This window comes from Parasteatoda tepidariorum, chromosome 6, assembly GCF_043381705.1.
Source record: "Parasteatoda tepidariorum isolate YZ-2023 chromosome 6, CAS_Ptep_4.0, whole genome shotgun sequence".
Lineage (NCBI taxonomy): Eukaryota > Metazoa > Arthropoda > Arachnida > Araneae > Theridiidae > Parasteatoda > Parasteatoda tepidariorum.
In genome coordinates this window covers 38,880,164-38,895,014 of record NC_092209.1, presented here as the reverse complement: position 1 = coordinate 38,895,014, position 14,851 = coordinate 38,880,164, and the positions used below count along the sequence as shown (strand labels likewise).

Genomic DNA, 14,851 nt, shown 5'->3' with positions numbered 1-14,851 from the left:
GCAAATAATACTCGCTGGGGGTACTGAATTGGAGATGGATTGTTCTCTGGTTCAGGTCAAAATTACGATCTGTGGATGAATCAACAGATTTATGAATGGGTCCGCCCTATAAACGGGCTGTGACGCTTGTGTGGTTAAAGCCATATTCTTGGCCATAGATGACGCCATTGAAAAGTAAGAAATGCACCCTCTGCCTTGAATTTGCTTGGTTTCTCCAAGCAGGCTTGCTGATATTGGCAATCGGCATACCTCTGGGGGTATTGATCCAGGAGTTTTCTTGTCCTCCGGATTGGTTCAAAATTACAAGGCTACGAAGTCGAACAATAGTAGTCGTAAACCCAAAATTTGGTTGGCTGTTCAACGACGGATAAAATAAAATAAAACAAATCGGCATTAGAAACAGCAACGTGTATATAATAAGAAATAATAAGAAATACTAAATGCTATTTTGAAATATAATATATTTAAACTAGGAGGCTCCGCCCCCTGCTCGCTAACGCTCACCAACCCCCGAGAATTGCTACGCAATCCTATGTGGTTCACGCCGTGAACCATGGCTCGCTGCGCTCGCTCGCCAATGAACACAATGTTCTAGCATAAAGACATAATATATTATCATCAAAGACATAGTATTTTACCATCAAAGACATAGTATTGTACTTATGTAGAAGAATTCTACCAATGTTCTTATTGGCTTTTAAAAAAGTATATTAGCTATTTAGATTGTACATGGTAAAAAAATCAAAACATTAGCTAAATAAGAAACATATTAGCAAAATAAATTATCAAATATTGCTTCACTAATATTCTGCATTTTAAAGCGTGAAAATTCAATGCATAAATAAACGCGAAATATAAAAAAATTCAATGCATTCAATACAAACACTTAAACGTTTTTTAGACGTTTAGGTAGCTCCCAGTAGAAAAATATCAATTTAACAGCGGCCTTTTAAAGCATTCTCACTTCAATTAATTAATTAATTCCTAATTGAGTTTAAATTAAATATTGTCATGTTTTTAGTGCATGAATCTGAATTGAACAACCTGATAATGCTCACTCTGGTTATTGTTATCTGGTTGCTCACTACGTGCTCTTGCGCACCGAATCTAATCAATTAAAAATGAAAACTGTTGCCAGCGTGAGAAAAGAAATATCATCGGTTTTATTGATACATACATACATACGTACGTATTAGCGTTTTATGTAATATAGATAGGTAAGATATTAAATATGATAAATATTTTCAAGTATATGCTGTCTATTTCAAACCTACGCATGCACACCAGTTTACATATATTTTACTACATGACTATTATAAACAAAGGCTTGTGTACATATGTGTAACAATAAACAAATCGATAGTTGCAGGGCCTCGGAGTCCACTAACTCTACGTTTCCATTTTAGGTTGTGCGTAACACTTAAGCTATTGGTTTAGTTTGTTTAAGTCCATTAGTACATTTAAAAATATACGTTTTTATAGTTATGTTAGCTTACTGCTTACACAGAAATAAAAACAACTAACAGACAAACAACAAAATTAACAAAGGTTTACTAAACAAAATGGAGGTTATCGAACTGAACATGTTTGCGTTTTTAAAAATTATACTTTTTTTTTTAAATTTCTAATGCCCTCCTCATTTTTCAACTATATGCCTTCTCAGTACTTAATGGGCAGTTGTTGGTCTCTTTTTCGTGGGTAACAACACATAGGCTCAACAACATAAGAAAGGACATAAAATAGAGAGAGGAAGAAATTACATCTATACCCGAAACGGGAGCCGCGATGTCTCAGGGGATAGAGCATTCGCCTTCCAATGAGCTGAACCGGGGTTCGAGTCCCAGTCGATACTAATTCCACATCCGGCTTGCACCGACCACTATGCTGACGTGAAATATCTTCAGTGGTAGACGGATCATGGGTAAGAGTCCCCTTGCCGTCAGGCTAACCGTGGGATTTTCTTGTGGTCTTCCTCTTCATGCAACGCAAATGCGGGTTAGCTCCATCAAAAAACGTCCTCCATGAAGGCAAATTTATCCCAATACTTGATCAAGAAGTTCCCTTGTCTTCTGGATTTGGTTCAAAATTACAAGTTGAACATTAGTAGTCCCAAACCCAAAATCGGGTCGGCTGTTCAATGACGGTTATAAAATATAAAATAAAATTTACCCGAAACGGAATTCGAACCCTTGACCTTTTCGACATGAGATCAGCACCATGACCACCATGCAGCCGGTCAGTGCTCATTAAATTATACTAGTACTGCTAAAATTACATAACAGTTCTTTATTTATTACCAAACAGTATGGTAAAAAGAACCGTATTTTGTCGTTAATTTTGCCAAAAGTCCTTATCAAAGCGCTTTAGTAGAAATTACGGTGCTTTTCGGAATTCCCATTGAGCCAAACACACTGTACATTTTACCATATTCCGAAAAAAATTTGATCATAATTTTTTTCTCAATGTAGTTGTAGAAAAATATTAATATCCTTAATACCATACAGCAGATGGGTTGTTGTAATGAATGAGTTTCGATTAAATACTTAACTTAAATACCCACAAAAATTGTATATTTTATATCTGTAGGTTGTTTTATATTATTTGTCATTGCCAACCAGTCAATATATCTTAAAAGCAAATAATTTAATGTTAAAAGGTAAATGATTAAAATTACCAATATCAAGAAGCATTTGAACTTTATTGCGTTATGTTTCAAGCTCTGTGTTACGACGGATGCAATATTCATCTTAGGTTGTTTGAAAAGAGGAAACTTAATTCCTTGTTTATTTCATGCAGGAATGAAATCTGGATCACGACCAGCAATCGCATCGTTAAAAGTCTTTAATGTACAAATAAAATCTAATAATAGTAATAATTATCTTTTAATTCATTTGATCTCTTGTTTGTTGTCTCAAGTACGTGTTGCTGTTGTTTGTTGTTGTGTTGTGTTGTGAAGTAAATTGGTATTTTTTTTAAACATGGTTATATCTTTATAGAGAGAGGGATGTTTTATTTGCAGACCTAAATTGGTAACAAAAAAATGACTAGATAATGAATGGTGAAAAATGTTTACAAAACCTAATTACTTTGAAAAAACGTATTAAATGAAGCAAACTGCAATTTTTTTTTATGAAACTAAATGTCTCTCTTTAATTCTAGCAATTTATTAAGATTTTGATTTCTCTTTTTAAAAAGAACTTAAACTTAATCACTATACATCATTAATTTTTAATTACGCATTTTTTTAAAACATATATATTGAGTCAATTATTAGAATTTACTAAAATTTTATAAATTATGTATAGAGTGCATATTGAAAATTTTTTTATTGTAAAGATATCATTTTTAAAACTCAATTAGTTTGTTTATTATGATTTTTATTTCCTTTAAAAAACTGAATTTAATGACACAGTTCTAATTATTTATCAACATTATACGTTGTTTTAATAATAATAATTATAATGAAAGTAATAATAAAATTAATGATAACAACAACAATAATAATGATAATGGTAGTGTAGTATAAAGGTATTTTTTAAAATGATAATTTTACTGCGTTAAGTAAATTATTAAATTTGTTTTATCAGTTTTTAAAAGTTTTGAAGGACAGAAATAGGCTTTTTCAAACATTACAAAAAAAAATGTGATTGTGATTTGAAGTATTTGAATCTAGACTTTTTTCTCGGTTGCACCATTTTGAGAAACATTTTGCGAACGCCTGTGACTGAATGTTTTCAAAAGCAACCGCCTTAACTTAATTTTCTTTTTAGTCATAAATACTCCACATAAAGTGATTATTATTGCTATAAATACCTTCATGACTTTGAAAAATATTCATAACAAATCAATATGCGGTAACAATAATGAGATGACGCAAATCAATAAATCGATACCCGTTAACTTTTATTTATTTTTATGAAAATAAACTGAAATTTGTCCGTAAAGTCATTTTCGGGGAAGAGGTATCCCCTAAAGGAACTTAAATTTATTTCAGCTTTTCATATCCAACAGCTTCATTTTAACTCAGCCCAAATTGTTACTTGACGCAATCCATCATGACATCATCTGTGACGTAATAATATTCGACAGTGCTGCCCCCTTTTGCAAGGATAGACCATTTCATTCCCACAAAGTCTCCGGAACGATGCCGGGAAGAAAAGGTGACGTTCCCGAATTCGGAACATCGTATACAGCTATCTGTGTAAAGGATGAAGTGATAGCTTTGTCCAGAAATGTTTGAAGAATATTAAAGCTAGTTATGCATATGGAAGAAAACGGTTTAGTTGGAGAATTTTTCCATTTAATATAAAATGACTTTGAGTTGTTCCGACTACGAGCTAAAATTTTTGACCGTCCCAACTAGGGAATGTGATAAAATTTAGGATTATATCGCAGATATATCGGTTTTGGTAAATTTGTGTACTTTAAAAGTATTCTATATCTTTATATGCTAGCCTAATATAAATTTACAGATGCCTAAAATTCGTACAGAGTCGGCAATAACTAAAAATAATTTATTAAATGCAATTTTTAAATTGGGTTTTTAAAATGTGATGTTTGCAGCAGCATTATTTTGAATATAAATGCCTTAAAATGCAAAAAAAGTTTCAACAAAATATTAACGACATAGTTAATTATTTGCTTTGCAGATTTAAAGTAAAGTGTTAAGAATTTTTGCCTTTTCCAGAAAATTGAGCTTAAAAGCTTTATTATTATTGATGCCCTAATTTTGATATTGCATGCTTACAAACATTGCTATATTCGTCCATTTTCCACTAAAATACTGTCTAAAAGAAAACTCAAAAATATTTGTTTAGTTGTTTAATATCACGCGAGCTTTACATGTATGTATGTAAACGGGACCAAAAACAAATTTCTATACTGGAAACAGCAAGAAAAAGTGATGTCAGTTAGAATTCCTGCTTAAAAATAATTAAAACCATTTTACTTGCTTTCCAGTATTCAGTTAGAAGAAGTAATATCAGTTAGAGTTCCTGCTAAAAAAATTCAAATACTTTTTTTACTGACAATGACAATATTCTCTTAGAAAAAGCGAAATTAGATAAAATTGCTGTTTAAAAAGTAATTGAATTAGTATTCTGGCAATATTAAGTTAGAAGAAGAGAATTCAGTTGGAGTTCTAGGACAATTTCTTAAATGCAAAGCAAAAAAGTGATGGCATATTTATATATTTTTTAATATATCCGATCGAAATTAATATTTTCGTCAAAATGGTGAAAATCTTATTTTTTGTGGTGCTTTTTGCCTTGGAACTTCTTGCTCTTAGCTTGGGGCAGACGACTGAAACAGATAACATTCCAGAGCAAACGATGTATTCTGCCGCACTTTCCGACGAAGATTCTTCTCATTCTGGGGATTTGAACGATACAGAGCATGGAAGAAGAAGAAAGTTAGATGTTTTTATTGTTGATTTTTCGCATGTATCTACACCATTTATTATAGCTCTGTGGATAGCTATAGCCGGACTAGCAAAGATAGGTAAGCTTTTTTTTGAAACCATTTGTTGATAACTGAGATAAAAATATTAAACAGTATAGATATAAAAATATAAAACTAATGATATGATTGTTATAATATATACTGAGAATACCATAATTTAATTAGAAAACCACATTCAGAAAACTTTATTATTATTAAAAATGTTAACTGAATATAAAATATTTCAGTTGTTTATTAAGTTATCTTATTTTCCTATTTTGGTATGCAACAGTTATTGTTTTTTGGAAAAATTCTGCGCACTCCTCTGAAAAAGGTTATGACATACCACTTTCCTGTAATTATAGGTCAAATTAAAATGAAATTTGAAAAAAAGTTTGCGTTGAAACTATCATTTCATAATTAAAAACTATTTATTCCAATAATTTTTAGAGTATTTTAGAATTTATGTTCTCTGTATTTTGAAAGTTTTGAAGCGATAATTTTTTCAGTTAGCTACATATATAAAAATAAGAATTCAATAATAAAAATATTTATTTATAAACTTTATAATATCAATATAACATATTTTGTTAATTCATGGTTTAGAATAGTGTTATAAAAAGGTTTAAATATAATTAAAAATCATCCTTTGTGATAGATATTTTTTAAAAATTTGAAGGATTGGAGCTATATAGTGATAAGCCACACTTTTTCTATTCAAGGCATTTTTACATCTAATTGTTCTTTAGTTTTTCCATCAAAGTACCAAACAACTGTTCGATAGTTGCATTTGATAACAGCATAATTTTTGCCTACACGAAAATCGTAAAGTTTTTCAAAAAAAACACTCTTAAAATATGCTTTCTTGAACAGTTAGAAAACTTCATTACTTATTGCCCCAAGTCTTACCAATAATATGAGTGAAATGACTTATACGCATTAACCTATTTTAACGATATCACAGAACAGTTATTTTTCCCCTGTTTGAATACTGAACTTTTTTTTGCTTACATTTCTTTTATTGAAGATGTTAAAACAGTTTTACAAAAACATAACCCATGTTTAGAAATTTTCAATAGAGTAACATTCAAATATAAAATCATGAAACTGAAAGCGAAACGAGGTGTTCTTTTTTATATAATTTTCTGACGAGGAAAGTATAGGAAATATGATAGGCTCAACCCACTTGTTTCAAAATTATTCTTCTATTTACATTATTTAACTTAAAGCATAAACTATTTTTTTTTATTAACGATTTTTCAAGTTTGTAAAAATTCAATCGAGCCTTCTTACTCGCGATTGAATTGATTCGTTATTGAGTGAGGCTTCATCCATGGGAATTAAATATGAGATACAATATAATGATTCATGAGATAAAATGGAATTATACACCATGAGAGTTAAATACCGAATTAAATATATTAAAATCTCTCAACAGCAATAATTAAATGTCTAAGGGAAAAATCAAAGTTTTCTTAGTTTTTTATACTGTTCTTCTTCTCTATATCCTCTTTGACAGGTCTAGCTGTAAATATCCTTGATTTGGTAAAGTGGGACAGAAATCTTTTTTAATTATCATTTTGTATAAAATGTTTATTAAAATAGAAAATGGAAGTAAATAGTAAGTATGCCAGATTTTAATATACAAGTCAAAGTAAACAAATAACACAATTTTCTTCAATACGTGTTAATTAGGGCTGGCACAAGAGGGTAAATCTTGCAAATTACAGTTATTGAATTTTATGGAGTAGTATAGTTAAAAATTTGATTTCCCGATGGCTATTCAACCTATTTTCTTCATACTCTATATTTTGTCATTTAAAAGACATGCTTTAAATTTATATAAGAATTTGTATTTTCAAAATATCTCCGACTATTATTAAATAAAATAATATATAAATATAAAAACTATTTTTATGTGGGTAAAAGAAATTTATAATTTATGCCTCAAAAATTTTCCCACTCACTTAGGAATGTTTCAAAATACGGTGAAAAACACAAAATTTAAAATTTTCTTCATAGGGTTCAAACTTTCAACTATATCTTGCCTAAACTATTAGGAACATATTTTTCAGATATTGGCGCTCTCCCCCCTTATTTTAGGGTTCAGAATTCTGAATCAGTCGGAAAAAAAGTATGTTTATTCAAAAGAGAAAGTACGTTTTAGTGTTTAATTTTAAAAAAATCCTTTGCACTAATTACCTAGTTTATCATTTACGGTTAAACTCTCTGACCGTTTAATACGCGAAAATCCAATTATTAGTCTAAAAGTTATTCATCATGGTGGTCTGTTTTTTGTGCACTGCACATAAATTGTAGAAATGTCTATTTCGATTAAAAAATTACCAGCATATTAGTAATATATAAATATAATCTATAAATAAAAACATTTTATTGCGTTTTCACTATGCTATAAAGATTTTCGTATAGAATAAATGTTATAAAATATTGATAAAAAAGAACCCCAATTGATGCTTTTATCTTGCAAAATCACACTATTATAAGTTCGCTAAAAGCAACCACTCTATTCTGAAGATATGTATCAGTACACGCCATTAACTTACTCAAAAAGGCTACACATAAGCCCTTTTAAACATTTTATTTAAAAAAAAAATGCGCCTTTTGATATGTGTATCACATTCCTTTTGCAACCTGATAAAATTTTAAGGGTTTCATACTTGCTTTTGTATATAATCTAATTTAAAGGAGTTGCTATATTGAATAACGCTACAGTTTATTTATGATATGATACTTGCTTTTCGTTTTACTTAAAATGGATAAATTTTTTGGCAAAACTTGTCAGCTATTTATGTTAGTGAAGTAAGTAAAAGTAAATAAAAAAAGAGTAAAAACCGTATCTTTTATCTTATTTTATTGAATATTTTTTTAAACTCTTAATATTACGTGATAAGTAAAATTATTAATTATATGGAGCGGCTTTCAGCTTTAAAAATGGTCTAATCTAAAAAAAAAACGAAATAAAAATTTTGAAAACTATTTTGCTCTTGTAAACTAACATAGAGAAAATAACTCAGTCCTTGTCAAATCAAAATTGAAGAATTTAGCATTTTCCACAATTGAAATATTTGATTGTGATAAAAGTTTGAAACGGCACGTAGAAATTAATTACATTAACGGCAAAAAATAATTATTTTCTGCTTTTAAATCCACTTGAAAAACAAAGTTTAAAATATGCTTATTTTATTATTTACACTATTTTTGAATAAATATGAAACTGTTGGTTCGTTTCGGAAAAGTGAAAAACAATTTAATTGATACGCAATTTTGCTTGCACTACTTAAGAGACAACTTTGAATTTTTTTGTTTGGTATCAGGCACAGATGTACTGTTAGATTTTAAACAATTTAAAAAGCCGAAAAGACGAAAGATGGACGATAAATAAGAATTGGCGATAAAATTGCGATAAAATTTTCTCTTGTAGCCTTCAACAATCACTTTATAACTTGTATCACTATCAGGCATAGAGCTGCAGTTGAAAAATTAAAACTAATTAGCTTAAAATTTGTCGGAGTTTTGATAGGTGATCAATTTTAACTGACGATAATTTGAACATAAATTCTCTTTTTACTGATCATAAAATAATTTAAATTTGTGATGTCCTCTAATCAAGAACTTCAGTTGAAATTTCGGCATTCTAAAAATTTTAAAAGTCGTTGACATTTCAATCAGTGTAAAATTGATTCGGCTATAAAATGATAAAAAATTATTTTTTTATTTGTCGAAAAAAATTATATCTTGCATTATCATTGGGTACAGAGCTTCATTGAAATATTTAAGCATTCTAAAATTTCAAGTGGTCGAAATTTCGATTGCAAAATTCTCTCATTAAAGTCCGAACGCAAGGAAAGTAATAAAAACGTATTAAATATTGGCACGGCTTTTTATTCTGTTAATAAAATTTGACCTCTTTTTCTTAAAAAGATGATTTTATTTTAAATTTTTGTTTTGTCAATAACTTATAAAAGTCAATTTATTTACCAAGAGTTTATAGCTTTCTGAAGAGTTGTTTATGTGCTGAGCTTCATAAAACCGTACGCGCTGACATAAAAATAACATAATCCGGAGATAAAAATATCAACTCTAGTCTGTCTTATTTCTCAGAACTCGCATTCCTTTTATTAGACAGTTTTTTATAACATCGTTGAAAACTATCTCTAAATAAAAGCCTTCCTGCATCATTTAAACCTGGGTAAAAAAAATTTCCATTCTTGAGACAAGATTTTTTATGTATTTTTAATTAATATGTTTTCAGAAGACGCATCCAATAAAAATATTAAACTGAATAAAAAACCGTTATGTTTTTCAGTTCAAAAAATGAATATTCTTATTATCATGTCATGCGTACAAATTCATGTAAACAAAATTTTTTTCAGTAAACAAGAAAAAAAGGACCATCTTCTGACTAACTTTTTTATCTAATGATTGGATCTTCACTTTCGCTCATTTTTACTGGTTCGAGGGTGCGATTTCAAATAAGGTGATTAATTAGTGCAGACGATATTTTAAGTTACGAAATCAAAAACTCATTTTCTCTGAAAAACCTTTTTTTTCGATGCATTCAGACTCTGATCTCCAAAATATAAGGGGCAGCCGTAATCTGGGAAATATGGTTCCTATAGTTTGATCTTGAGAGCTATCCGAAGTTTGGAATCCTTAATTTTAATTTTTCTTTTTGCGTATTTCGTCATATCTCGAGTGCTTTTTAAGCGAATTGAAATATTTTTGCACACAGTTACAAAATTCGTTTATCCAAAGATAATTCCATACAAAAATAAAGTTATAGCAAATATTTATTAGTTTTTACAATTTTATTTAAGAATATACAACTGCTTTAAAATTCGATTTCTCAAGAATTATTCTTAAAAAATTGAAATTCAACCGATTTCACTCGAATTTTACATTTAGCCATGTAAAATTACATACTTTAAAATGATTTGAAAAATTTTATAGGTTGCAATTAAAAAAATTTTACGACTATTATTAAATAAAATAATAAATCTAATAAATGTTCAATTAATCTTACTTTTTTTGTATGGAATTATCGTTGGATAAGCAAATTCTATAATTGTGTGCAAATATTTTTCAATTCGCTTAAAAAACTCTAGAGATATGGTGAAATACGAAAAGTAAAATTAACATTTAGGAATCTAACGTTAGGATCGCTCTCCTGATGAAATTATGGTGACCATATTTCCCAGATTGCGGTTACCCCCTATGATTTAGGGATCAGAAATCCAAATCCGTCGAAAAAAAGCATGTTTATTCAGAGAAAATGTGTTTTTGTGTTCGATTTTGTAACTTAAAATATAGTCTGCATTAATTAATTAGCATATTTGAGGTCACTCCCTCAAACCATTAAGATTACGTCCTAAAACGTAAAGATCCTGTCATTAAATCAAAAGTTATTCAGGATGGTCCGTTGTTTTGGTGCATTGTACACTTTTTTCAAATAGTGCTTTTAAAAAATTAAATTGTGTGCGCAAACTTATTAAACTGATTTTTGGCTTAATCGGATTAACTCCATACATTCGTTAATTGATAAACTCTATACCTAAAGCAAATATTTTTCTTGTGTTCACTTTGCTAACTTCGAAATTTATTGTAGAAAAGATAAAGTAAAATGCCTAAACTATGATTTGTGAATTACACAAAACATTTAAAACATCTAAATTGCTATATGTCGATATTATTTTGATAACATAAATATATATAAAAAATAATGATTAATTTCAGCATGAATTAATCAGCAGCTTTATGAGCAATTAAAAAATTAAAAATAGCTTAAATATGTTTTATGACGCTCCAAAATAATTTAAATACACCGGTATACAACTTTTTTGTTGCATTTATACAAATACTTTATCTTGCTTAGTTCGAGTATGAGAATTTCAAATCTGAAATTTGTTCCTATATCTGCAGAATTTTTAATTACATTTTTCTTCAATTTTTTGTCAAAATTTACAACTTTTAAAACGTTTTATGTATAACAGGGGGTTGCGTAAATGTTGCAAGTAACTTCCAGGGGAGTTAAGGCATATAATCAGGATTAAAATTGGATATAATTGCAATTGATCTAATGAATTTAACAGGTATCATATGATCTTGCAAAATTTCTTTTACAGCTACATTACTATCTTACAAATTAAGATATTATTTTACTTTGAGATGTAGTAAAAATCTATTAATACCTATAATAGTATATTAGGTTCTTATTATATTAGTACTACATTTAATTAATCACCATTGGTGATAATTACCATTTGGCCTTTTTTTTTGTCTTTTATAATTTCGTACAGAAAGCTTTAGCAGTTAGAATACGAATCTTACAGTTACAGTACAGCTTAATGATAAAGCAATTATAATTTGACTAACACACTAAAATCTTACAAAATACTTTCCTAAACTTGACATTCAAAATCTTAAGAATTTACATTAGAGAGAAAATACTTTTGTAATAGAGTTTACACGAGAAAGTTTATGAATAAAAGGAGTACTTGTATTTGAACTAACTTATTCCCTTATAAGACCAATTTTTTCTTAAAATTAATTTGTATACTTACTATTTTAGAAACTCTAAATATACAACAACTGAGTTAAACTACAACTGAGTTAAAATACAAATTAATTTCATGAAATATTTATCATTTTCTTATTAGCTATAAGAAAAAATTGTGTTTAACTAAAAATTCCCATCCTGATTTGTTGGACGATTTCAAAATTTTCAAGGTCCTTAGTATTTGTTATGAATGACTCCATAAAATAAATATGTAAATGGTAACCTAGATATGATTTAACAATTACTTTACGTGTGTAGATACCAGTGAAAACAAATACTTCTGAAGCACGCTCAGAAATAGTAAACAAACGATAATGCTAAGTATTTTATGCCAGGAAATGTGCGATTTACAAAGGCTATTACAAACACTAACCAGCATTGAATATATCATTGCAATTTCTAAAATTTTCATCGTTTCTATTAACAATAGAATCTAAAACTGCTTTGTTGTCTACTTTTTTTTCCTGCAATTCTTGCTTTTGAATAGGCATCACAGCTTATTAAAAAGTTTAATTTATGATATGATAATGAATTAACACTTTGACGCAAAATTTTTATTAAACATTTTTCATACTTTTTTCATTATTTTGTATTAATTTAGATCAAAATAAGTGAAAAATGTTGTAGTAAGGTATCCGACTAGTTTCGGAAACTTTTTTAAAAATATTAATATAAAATTTTAAAAACTAGTTTATTTGTTTCATTGCGTGTAAAAACTTATAAAACTAGCAAAAAATAGCATTATTTTATTTATTATCTTTTTTTAAAATTGCTATTTTTAGCTAAAAATAAAGCATTTTTTTAAATATACACAACACATTGCAAAAAGTTTTTTTTTTCTCTCAAAAAAAATTTTTTTTTGAGGATTTTATTTAGAATGTTATTTATTATGTTAGAATGCTATTTACTATCTTAAAAATAAGTGCACATGTAGTTAGAAATACAAATTTTTGAAAATTTCCCCACTTGTTTTACGATTCGACTGTTTTCTTTTATAACTAAAAAAGGCAAAAATATTTTTTTGCTTGCAATTAGAGCGCCAGAAAAAATATATATAAAAGGGACACCAATGTCCTATCTGCATCATATTGTTAACGAAGATTCATAAATTTCTAGTTTTATTTAATTATCTGCGTTGGGAAATACTAATTAAATCTTTCTAATAAATTAGCTAATTATGAAGCAGTTTGGAGCAGTTTTGTGAAAAAAAATCAGATAATTTCTTAAGGATTTAATCATAAAACTAGTGCACAACATGAATTTTTGAGCAGTACTTAATTTTAAGGCTAACTGCAATATTTTAATTGAATTCTAGTATCCGAACTCATACTTCTTTTGTATCTTTTCGTTCATTCTCCATTCATTCACTCATCATTTCTCGTTCATTCACATCATTTCTTATTCATTCTATCATTTTGTATAATTTTTTACAGATATTTTACTACTCACGTTACCACTAAAGCTTGAAAGCTGTCTACGTGCATAATAGCTAGGCTAATCTGGAGACTAACTCGGGCAATCCGTTAAAGTGCAGAATCAAGTTAAAGATCGTTAAAGATCATAAATTTGTTTCTTCCATTTTTCGCTCTTCCTAACCTACCATTTAGTTTGGTTTTGCCAGCTTCTTGTCGTTGTAATAATATTTTAAATCGTTTAATTCTTTGTATCAAAGTTTTTCATTTTATTGATCTTTGATTCCATCAACCAATTTGTTCACTATTTTATTGTATTAACTTAATTTTCCGGATATCAAAAAATAAATAAATATCATTGTGATAATTTCAGCATTCAGAAACGCTTCAGTATCGATCTTATTCTCACTTTAACGATCTAATGAGTAAAGTGCAAATTATTCAGATAATTTGAAGTTTACTTAGGTAATTAGTGAAATGAAACAATTTTCAACATTTTAACGGATTATCTTAGTTAATCTGCACATTACCCAGATAATCTGCAGAATAAATGATTTCAGCACTTTAGTGGTAACACAGACCCGTTATACGCATATTCATTTACTGATACCCAAACCAGCACTCAACAATAACGATTCGAAACCTCCTTTAAACTTATTTTTATTGACAGTATTCGATTGAAAGATTTTTCTTATTAAGTTTATCAAAATGATAAAAAAATTCTGATAAAATTTCCGTACTTATAGGGAAATGGCATTTCTGTTTTTTTTTTTTTTTTTTTTTTTTTTTTTAAAGAAATACTTTTGGTAATAAAACAAAAATAAACGTTATTTAACCATTTATTTGATAATTTATCCATTCGTCTTGTAGCGGCTTAAAATTATTGCTCTTATTACTGCTCTTTCAAAAATAATAAACTGAAAAGTAAACTTAAACGAATAAATGGTTTTAATTCCATGTGGATTCAGTGGGATTTATTTATATACATCTGCGAGTTTCTTTGTAAATACAAAAAATAGTTTAAAAACTCTTCTCAGTTTGAAAAATAGATAGCACAAGTTTTTATAACTTTTTTTTTATAATTTTATTTCGTCGTTGAACAACCGACCCAATTTTCACGTTTACGACTACTAATGTTCAACTCCGTAGCCTTGTAATTTTGTACCCAATCCAGAAGACAAGGGAACTCCTGGATCAAGTATTAAGAGAAATTTGCTTTCTTGGAGGACTTTTTGATGGAACTAACCCGTATTTTCGTTATATGGTGAGGAGGATCACATGCTCCTCCCATGGTTAGCCTGACGTTAAAGGGACTCCAGCCCACGATCCGTCCACTGAGGATATTTCATGTCAGTACTGTGGTAGGCGCAAGCCGGATGTAGATTCGAATTGACCCACCATCGCTGGGATCAGAACTCGGTTC

The 14,851-nt window shown here is 28.7% G+C and overlaps 2 protein-coding genes across 2 annotated transcripts in view; one reads left to right on the top strand and one right to left on the bottom strand.

Moving 5' to 3' along the window:
• LOC107443264 (UPF0711 protein C18orf21-like) overlaps positions 1-14,851 on the bottom strand; it is a 188,318-nt gene that overhangs the window by 89,156 nt on the left and 84,311 nt on the right. The gene's annotated exons all lie outside the window — the stretch shown is intronic.
• The window catches only part of LOC107448946 (Na(+)/H(+) exchanger protein 2), a 142,129-nt gene continuing 131,365 nt past the window's right edge, over positions 4,088-14,851 (top strand). Inside the window, exon 1 of the mRNA XM_071182245.1 lies at positions 4,088-5,499. Within this exon, the coding sequence (XP_071038346.1) occupies positions 5,232-5,499 (268 nt within the window). The 5' untranslated portion in view covers positions 4,088-5,231. The remainder of the gene's footprint in view (positions 5,500-14,851) is intronic.